General features: G+C 42.6%; 1 protein-coding gene and 1 non-coding gene across 4 annotated transcripts in view; one reads left to right on the top strand and one right to left on the bottom strand.

Annotated features, from left to right (window-relative positions):
- Window positions 1–8,367, top strand: part of PPM1H (protein phosphatase, Mg2+/Mn2+ dependent 1H) — a 305,024-nt gene extending 296,657 nt beyond the window's left edge. For 2 of the 3 annotated variants that reach the window (XM_030822307.1, XM_003252730.4), the window contains exon 10: window positions 3,731–8,367. In XM_030822307.1, coding sequence (XP_030678167.1) covers window positions 3,731–3,878 — 148 coding nt within the window. In that variant the 3' untranslated portion in view covers window positions 3,879–8,367. The remainder of the gene's footprint in view (window positions 1–3,730) is intronic. The other variant, XR_004032267.1, reaches the window with a different exon arrangement.
- Window positions 1,098–1,201, bottom strand: LOC115837432. Its single transcript, XR_004032473.1, has one exon. It is a non-coding gene; the product is annotated as a small nucleolar RNA U13 (small nucleolar RNA).
- Window positions 8,368–9,995: the final 1,628 nt, after the last annotated feature.

The following is a 9,995-nucleotide window of genomic DNA, read 5'->3' on the forward strand; positions in this document are numbered from 1 at the left end:
TATTAGCTGGGCATGGTGGAATATGCCTTAGTCCTAGCTACTTGGGAGGCTGAGGTGAGAGGATCACTTGACCCCAAGACTTTGAGGTTACAGTGAGCTATGATTATGCCACTGCACTCCAGCCTGGATGACAGAGCAAGACCCTGTCTCTAAATAATAATAATGCAAAGTTTAGAAGTCCTACCCTGCCCTGTGGATTTCATAATTGAACAATATCAGGGTGTGAAAGTGGCACTGAAAAACAGTATGATTTCTTGCCTAAGAGACCAGGATACCATTAACTAAGGATGATACCTGGGGATGTTCCACTGTGGAAGTAAAAAGAAATTAATGATCATTGAGTTCTTCCTAAGTCTTAGTTAGGGCCTACAAAGGAAATTAAGGAGCATCAGAGAGAAGGACTTGTGCTGTGTGTCATGGAAGCCCAGTCACAGGAGAACTTGGAGTGGGTTATGGCATGGGAGCCCCAGAAAGAAAGGAGAATTCAAGAACAGGGATTTTTAAGGATAAAATAGTCAGCAGTATTTGTGCTGAACACAAAGGGTTAAGCAGAATAAGTATTGAGAAGCCACCCTTGGATGAAGCTTTAAGAGGACAGATTAGTAGGGTGTTGGGCCTACTGGTAAGAGACAAAGGAATAAAATGGGAAGTAATAAATTGAGAAAGCAAGAGTGGATTTTCCCTCAGGAAGTTCAGCACCTAAGGGAAAACAGAGTGGATGGTGAAGAGAGAAGCAATCTCAAAGGAAGTTATCTTGGAACAGGAAATAACCATATCGAAGACTGAAACCTTAATTATCTACAGCCCTCAGGGAAGTGAGTTTCCTGGGTAGCCATCTTTTCTAGGTGACCTAATGCTTCCTTTTTAAAAATACCAAGCTAATTTTGACCATTTAAAAAATATGCAAAGTCACTAGTAATAGCAGCATCAGGGTGGTCTCTTGGTCATCTTTCATGACTCTAATAAAGCCAGTCATTTCTCCATGACTGCAGTACCTGTTGAGGCCTGTTTGGAGCTTAAAATAGCCATAAAGAGTTGTGTTTTGAGTTCTCGTATCTGTTTTTTGACATCTTTGAGTGTCTATCTTTTTTTTTCCATGTCTCATGGGTAACGTGCTGACGTAGTAACAAGGTCTAAGGGAGGCACATTTCACACGTAAGTGTGAAAACTCAAACATCAAGCTTATGAACTACAAAAGGATTGAGTATCTTATTGTCAGGCATATTTTCTCATAGCATACCATAATTTTCTGTCTAGTCAGCTCATAGCTGGGTTAAGGTGTGTTCAGGCCTGATAGGCAAATAAACTTAGCCAGGTTTCTGAACCTAAAAAGCTCAGGTGCAGACTGGTCAATCACCAGGATAATAAATGTCACTCTGGTGTAGCTGGTGACCTCTCCCCATGTGTTTATGTCTCATATACAATTTAATATAAAACTAAGAGTAAGCTGGGGTGATATGGTTTGGCTGTGTGTCCCCACCCAAATCTTATGTCAAATTGTAATCCCTACATGTCAGGAGAGGGACCTGGTGGGAGGCAATTAGATCATGGGGACAGATTTCCCCCATGCTGTTCTTGTGATAGTGAGTGAGTTCTCACGAGATCTGATGATTTAAAAGTCATTTCCCCCCTTCACTCGCTGTCTCCCGCTGCCATGTAAGACATGCCTTGCTTCACCTTCACCATCGGTATGATTGTAAGTTTCCTAAGGCTTTCCCAGCCATACGGAACTGTGAGACAATTAAACCTCTTTTGCTTATAAATTACCCAGTCTCAGGTAGTTCTTTATAGCAGTGTGAGAACGAATTAATACATGAGGTGAGCAGCTGAGAGGCTTTTCTGATTATAGTGTATGAGCTGCAATATGTCGATTTTGAGATATTTACTTAGCTCTTCAGCCAAAGATCTCTTTGGAGGCCTTTGTTTATTTCCTGATCTCAAGAGGAGGAGAACCTCAGGACGAACTGTTTGCCTCTTCTCTCAAGAATAGCTTAAAGATTTCTGCCTCAAAGATGATAATTCTCTCAATACAGATAGATAGAAAAAAATTATTCACCTACAACCCCATCCTCTAGAAGGAAAGGTATTTATTTTGTATTAACTATAATATCCTTTCTGCTATAGTGTATGTTACACTTCTGTCTGTTATCTGGGCTGTACAAATAGACTTGATCCTCAAAGACTGAACAACTTGGAATCTTCACAATCCTGGGATCATTTGCTAGAGCACTTGTTCTTAAATAATGTAACAATGATGCAGTTCTCAACATGAAAGTCTGTGAATTTTAGCAAAAGAAATGGAGAGGCTTCTGGGGTTCTGAATTCCATAACTCACAGCTCTGAGGGCGAGACTACTGAGACATTCCAAGTAGAGAAAGGTCACTAGCAACATCAGGGTGGTCCCTTGTAAAAGGCCCACAGGCTAGCTTCCAAGAGGACTTATATGGTGACATTTATCATCTTGATGATTTACCAGTCTGGCTCTTAGCTTTTCAGGTTCAGAAACTGATTTAATCAAGATACAAAAAAGAGATTCATTATCAGAGTTGGTCTCGCCTTAACCAAGCTCACAAGATTGATCTGTAAACCAAAATGCCACTTGACATTTAAGCAGAGAAATATAACTGATGGATATTCTTAAAGTAAAAATGACTAGCTCATTCTTTCCTGTAGGCAGGCCTACACAGGGAGGCAGATCATAATCAGGTGGTTCTTTGGTGAACACGAACTCAGAATAAAGCTGAATCATATGCTTAATGGTATAGACTAAGAAAATAGTCCATCCCACACCAAATATGACCCTGCCAGTGGAACTAAGTTCCTCTGAAGGCTGTCAACTGTGACTCCCTCTGCTCTGGTCAGTGTTTGGATAGACACCTGCCAACGTTTTGTCTCATTTTTTTATGCCTCAGGGCTAACCCAGGCCCATACCCACCCAAATCACCTCCCAAGTTAGTCTTTCTCCTAGACGTTAATACTTTCCATCAGCTTATAGTGTCATTCTTTCTCCTTAAGCTTACAGTTTAAATCTCAGCAATCTTATTTTCAAGTTCTTAAGGGATCCCTTGCTGAACTTACATTGGTCAAGAGGACAGGGTGATACTGACAAGTAAGCAGCTCACTCACACCAAGGCTTATCAGTCATTTACCCAAAAAAAAAAAAATTAATTAAAAAAAAAACTTCACATTCTTGCTATATGCTTATGCCACGTTGAATTAATTTTAATATTTTTCCTTAACTCACTGTGAAAAATTTATTTTAAATGATTTTTACCATAAATAGAAAATGACTATTCTTTGTCACAAAAGCAACATAACTCTAAAACTAAATATACTGAAAACAAAAGTTCTGATTTTTCCCATGTACTTTTTAAGCTAGATAACCATTTGTCATGGAAAGCTCTGAGCTTGAGCAGCTCTTTGAGATATACTAGCAGCAAACTGAGACTCCCCTTAATATAATCAAAAACATCAAAAGAGAACTGAGCAGGTGAATAACGTAAGACATTATCTAATGTATTTAGTGCCTTATCCCACTACCATGTAAACAGTCATCTCACATTAGGTGTCCTACATTTTGGGAAAAGATGACCTTGTCTTTTTCTTATTGTAAGTGTATTTGAAACTTATTTATACAACTGGAGTGATGCCTCCCCCTTCCCAGCCTCACTTGACCCTGGCTTCTGTCTGATGCTCTACTGACTGTCTCGTTCCTGCCTCTCCTGCATAGGTACACACTGGCAGCTCAGGACCTGGTGATGCGTGCCCGGGGTGTGCTGAAGGACAGAGGATGGCGGATATCTAATGACCGACTGGGCTCAGGAGACGACATTTCTGTATATGTCATTCCTTTAATACATGGAAACAAGCTGTCATGAAAATGGCCCAGGGGATTGGGAGGACAGAGGGGAACAAAGCTGGGATGCCTCTTGGCAAGACAGAACTGGGAAGTGCCCCAGCTGAGTTCCAAGTGATGCAGTCTCTTCCCAGCCCAAGTGGGGAGTTCAAGCCCAAAAGGCTATGCTTCAAGATGACCCTTTGGTTTCCATTTCTTTAGTAACAAGTCAACTCAACAAGAGCAAAACACAAAGGCTGCTACCAAGTGTTGTATTTCAGTTCCTTTCATAGGCCTCCGAGGTGGCCATTGACTATTTGGGGTATATATATCATATTTATTTTATCTAGAGTAGCTGGGGCAGCCATTTTCAGGTGTAAATGGCAGAGGACTCTTCAGCCTGTCAAGCTGCCAGCTTATCTACGGGTTAAAAAGTGCTGCATTGGAAAGTAGGGGGTCATGCCTCAAAATGTAAGTGCCCATCTTCTAGGAAGCCTGAGGTTTATTTCAGGGATTGCCGTCTGCCCCTCGCCCCCTTCTCTTTTTTTCCTCTCTGTTTCTATTCTTTTGTGGCAGTGGTGGAGTGAGGCAGGGATTTTTTTTTTTTTTTTTTTTTTTCGTTTTTTTGACATTCCTTGAATCTGGTTTTTTTTTCCCCCGTCCATAGAACAGGCCTGGGACTTTCCAACACCCTGCTGAGGAAATTCTGTGTCAAAGTCCCACCCAGGCTGGGTTGTCCCCACCTCCTCTAGCCCACACAGCCCAGGCAGCATCTGGGCCAGTGCCCTGCATGACAGAGGGTCTTTGTTGTGTAATGTTTGTTCCCAAGTTGCATTTTCTCACCAAATCAGTGTGTTTTCATGAAACTATGAGTGTTTCTGTGGACCAGCAGTTCCTCTGTTGTCTTTAGTGGCCTCCCTGTGTGGCTCAAGGGTTCTCTGTGAGAGTCTGGATTTTCATTTCTGTAGTGGCTGGCCCCATCCCACTTTTCTGTATCATGGGGACACATATAAAGCAGTGTTTAATAGAGCAGTTTAAGAAGTTCCTTGCATCTGTTGGTTCACCATGGCTCATCTGGGGACCATTTTGGATTCACGTTTCATGGCTTATGACTGTCCCCAAGCCCACTCCAAACAAAGTGTAAGGATCAGAGTTCTGTCAAGGAGCAGCAGTTCTGCTCTCCCCATCATCTTTGTGCAAGGCCCCCCAGGGGGGACACTTTAATAAAAGAATTTGAAATGGGTTGACTGGCCATTCTCATGCTGTGCTCCTTGTCCCTTCTCTAAAGAATCGTGTCCCAGCTCCTCAAGGTCCCTCTATGGTTCCACATCTGAGTGTTCGCCATAAGAGCAGCAGCAGCAGCAGCAGGCACAGTGCATGCCATATCTACCTGCTGCTTCTCTGCTGGGAGGAATGGCCAAGTAGATTATACAACTCACTTCTGTCTCTTAGGCAGACTTGTACAGCCACAAAATTACCTAGTCTTCTTCCTGTTGAGCTACTGAGGTATTGCCACCATTTTGGCAACTTTGAGTAATTAAAACACTCTTCTGACCCAAGAAGGAAAAAGGTCACTGATGTGAGCCCCCAGAATGCTAGAGAGCTAATTCCAGTTCTCATATTTGTTTGAATTTCTTCCCAGAGGAGAGGATAGAAACCTCTCCTCCAGGGCAGTAAATTACCTGCCATTTCTAGAGTTGTTGGTATTGTATTCGAAAAGGCCTGGAATGAACTCCTACTCAGGAATGAACTCGTTCCAGGGTGTGGAGACAGTGCCCTGTCTGGCAGGTGAAATACTGTGGGAATTCATGCCACCAGGTGTTTGTGGAAGTGTTGGCCTGGGAAGAATGGGACTTCGGCCTTGTCAGGAGTTGTCTTCATCTGACAGCATGTTTCTTCCTCCTGCAGTAGATCTTAGCTACCCCAGATACCTCTGTGGAGAGAAGTTTGTGGAAAATGCTTTGCTTCGGGCAGAGTCTGATGCTGTAGGAAAACCTTCAAGCACGTGACAGCAGTGTGGTCCACTCCCTGTTCTGCCCCGGCGCTCAGAGTCATGTGTAAGAAGGAAACCTGAGCAAGTCTTCTCTGGAGGACCCTGAGCTGCTGTCTTTCTTTGGGATCCTTCCTGTGTCCCCACCATCTTTCATTTCTTTGCTTTCCTGGGCCTCTATCTGGGCCCTACCTTGAGCTTCTCCAGTTTTATTCAAGCCACCAGAGTAAGAATTTGGGTGTAGATGTCACAACTACCTTCTACTCAATTCACCAATTCATTTACTGCTATGGCACGTCTCAGGAAAAACTCTAGAAACCTCTAAATCGAAATATTATAAAATCTTGAGCATTTAGTCCTGCTGGTTTTAGTTAGAAAGGCATCCAGGAATTGTTTTCATACGCCCCCTTGAGTGGAAAGATCTTAGTTATAAGATAAAGTCATGTTTGTGTTTAGGAGATGGGAGGAAGACTATAAATGAGATGAAGAAATCAAAAGTAGGAAACATGATGTAAACGAAGCGTGGCAGATCTGCCCAGCACTGATATGGCTCTATAAATTGAGCTTACTCAGTTTTGGCCTTATTTTTTTACCCAGGCCCCATGTCACCCCGTCCTAAAACAGTGACTGTGTCTACATAACAGGTTGGCCCTTGGTGCATTCCTGGAAAAGTCAAAGGACGCACACTTCAAAATTCCGCAGAACGTATTTATACATGGTTCTGAAATCTTGCGTATCTGACTTATAGCCAAATCTGCTTGCTCGAATAGCCTCAGAGGAAGTCTTGTTTAATAAAAAGCTTTTGATTTCCTAGTCAAGTCTTTATGGTTGTCTTGAGGGGTGTGTGGCTACTTTAATGAAAGGCTTTTCTGCTCTAAATCTCTTTGCTGGGCTGGGCCTCTTCAGACGATCTGGCGAAACTCCTTTCCTTAGAACAAACTCAGTCCATCCGTACTCTGCGGCATTTTGCTAGATGATAACCAAAGCCTTATTCCTGTAGCCAGTGTCGGCAGTCAGAGAGGTGGAGGGTGTGTTCTGCTGTGGTTGTGCTTACCTATCTGCTGTTCTTGAGGTGTAAAAGGAAAGGTGAAAATCGGGCTAGGCCAAGTACTCAGCTGTCTCAATAGGACAAAGCCTTAAGCAGTGGAAATTTCAGTTATTTTCCACAGTATTCCATTTTGGAGGATTTGGGGTGTTTACTTTTTAAATTCTTGAACAACTTAACCTCCGTGAGGCTTTGTGAAGTCAGCTGTGACCACCCTCCTCTTACTGTGTTCTCAGTATTCATTCACTTCCAGCCACAGGGAGATGATGGTGGGCAAGAATGAGAGTCCCAGGATCCAGATTTAGCCTCAGATCTTCCCCATTCAGGCAGGGTTTTCCATTTAACAAGAGCACTAGTATGAAAACATTAGGGACAAATCTCCCATGTCTTTAAAATTCTGATTCTCCTCTTGATATCCCCTTCCTCACCTGCCAATCAATCAACTTTATAAGGCCACAAGTGGTCACTGGTTTTCCTTCCACAGGTTTGAGGTTCTCAGCTTTCCTTAAGCGACCCAGCAGCTCCGCTGTTTTCAGAGTGAATATGTTAAGCTTTGATGAGATTCTATTTTCAGTAAGTTAGTGCTTCTGGGACACTTGGAGAAAGCTGTGAGAGTCATTGTCTATGCAAAGAACAACCAGGCTGATCCTAAAAGTGATCCAATCTAAGAAGATGGTAAAACAAGCTCTGGCCACAGCACAGAATTTTATGTGAGGAACTCAGATTTTTGAAGACTTAACAATTGCAGAGAAAGGTTACAGCCTGCCCACCATAGCCCACCTCTCTGAGCAGACTTTGGTTTTGTGTGGTGACGTGGCACATGTTTGTACACTGGGATTTTTCAAAGGACGCTACGCGAGCAGCCTGACTTGCCTCTCCTGTGAGCACTGTGGCTTTTGTCAGATGGAGTGCCGGTCTGCAGAGGACTGCTCTTTCGAATCCACAGTGTTATCTGTGTAAATAGCTTTAATTTTTCCTCTGTGTCTTAGGTGAAGTTTTGTTCATGTAGCAACCAGGTAGACAGTGACCAAATAAGGCTGTAAATGTGCTGTAGTTTTCTACTGTGATGTACTTGAAGGAGAACCTGTGTCCTCTACTTTTCTGATCTCCCACAAGTATTTTGTGTTTCTTTCCTGAGTCCTGAGGTTATTACTTTACTACTGTTTTGCCCCCAGTTTTGTTTTTTCTTTTCTGGAGACCCAGGGAGGCCCATGGTGGAGATCATTTGTAAGGAATGGATCATGGTCTGGGTTTCCAAAACTACCCTACGTACAGTGAATGAGAGAAATCTGCCTGGAAATGGTTTCAGAACCATGTACCTTTATGCTTTGTGATTGTGAAACACTGACTTTTTTGTAACCCAAAAATGAAAACTGTTTAGTAAAGGGGATCTATTTTGTGTGTTTTGAAACTTAGGTGCAATGTCCCCTGGAAAAAGCTAAAGAAATGTATATGTTCAATGACATTTTAAAATAAAATATTATATATATGTATATAGGACATATTCAGCAAAACTTTTTTCTGTCTTTTCTATGAATTCACTGTGAAGTTTCTTTATATCAGGTAATGGTCTGGTTTCTTTATAGCAGGTAATGATAATGATACAAAGAGTATCATGGCTCAATGTGAGGTTATCAACTGTGAATACCGACTCAAAATCCAGAGGGAATGGATGCCAACACTATAAGCCTTCACAGGAATAACAGTAAAGGCTAATACATTTCAACTATGCCTCTAGAGGAGCTACCATGGATACCATTAGTAAACACATGAATAATTCAGAGAAAAGAAAGAATTACTCCCAAGAGGTATTCTTAAGTGAGAGGGCTAGAGCCTAATCTTGCTGAAGACAGTAAGAATCAAGACTTCCCTTCATCGCTTAAGCATTTTAAGTATGTACTTACAAAGGGTTAGTAAAATGTACCATTTTATAGAGAAAAGTTACTGTGACAGGTGGGATAAGGCATCAGAGCATGCTAATTCTGCTTAGTTCTAAAATCCAGGAAGTTAAAAGTAATCTGTAAAATACCAACAAAATATTTTAAATGACCAGCCATGGTGGCTCATGCCTGTAATCCCAGCACTTTGGGAGGCCAAGGGGGGAGGATTGCTTGAGCCCAAGTGTTCAAGACCAGCATGGGCAACATACCAAGACCCCATCTCTATAAAAATTAGCCAGGTGTGGTGGTGACTATAGCTGTGCCTATAGTCCCAGCTACTGAGGAGGCTGAAGTGGAAGGATCACTTGCACCTAAGTTGGGGCTGCAGTGAGCTGTGATTGTGCCACTACACTCCAGCCTGGGGGACAGAGGGAGACCCTGTCTCAAAAAAAAAGAAAAAGAAAAAGAAAAAACTATTTTGAATGATCCACGGTCTTGATTCACAAAAGCAAGCTAAAAGTGGAAGCTTGGGAAGAACAGAATGGAAGACAGTCATATTAGAATGCTATTATCGTGAAACATCCTCAGCTGTGTTCACCTTCACTTGTACCCTAATGCTGATGCTGCCTCCTTCTCCCCCACTCAGTAGTGGAAAACAATGGAAAAATCCATCCTTGGATTAGATACCAAGAGATTGGGACATTTCTTCTCCATGGAAGATGGAGGAGTCTTCTAACATTCTGTCATGATTAGCTCTTGAAAGGTGTGGCAGTTGTCTCCCAAAATGGCTGCCAACAATGCTTCCTATGTCTGTATGCAAGTGTTCCTTTTCCCATCAAGAGGTGGAGTTTGTTTCCCCACCCCTTGAGTCTAGTCTGGCTTGTGACTTGCTTTAATAAAATGCAGAAGTGACATTCTGAGACTTCTGAGCTGAGATCTCTGGAAGTCTCCTAGCACCTGCTTTTTCACTCTTGGAAGCCAGTCACCCTGTAAATGTCTGTCAGACTAGATTAGTGAGTGAGTAGAGGCCACGTGGGAGAGAACCACAGTGCCCAGACATTGGGAGTGAGGCCCCAAATGACTCCCTCCAGGTGATAACATAAGGAGAGAGAGGCCTAGCCAGCTCTCAGCTATTTGGGTCATTCCGCTTGAGGCCACAAACATTATAGAGCAGAGAACCATCCCCACTTAGCCCGGCTCAAATTCCTGGCCCACAGATCCATGAACAAATAATAAGGTATAGAG

This window comes from Nomascus leucogenys, chromosome 11 (genome assembly GCF_006542625.1).
Source record: "Nomascus leucogenys isolate Asia chromosome 11, Asia_NLE_v1, whole genome shotgun sequence".
In the NCBI taxonomy this organism is placed as follows: domain Eukaryota; kingdom Metazoa; phylum Chordata; class Mammalia; order Primates; family Hylobatidae; genus Nomascus; species Nomascus leucogenys.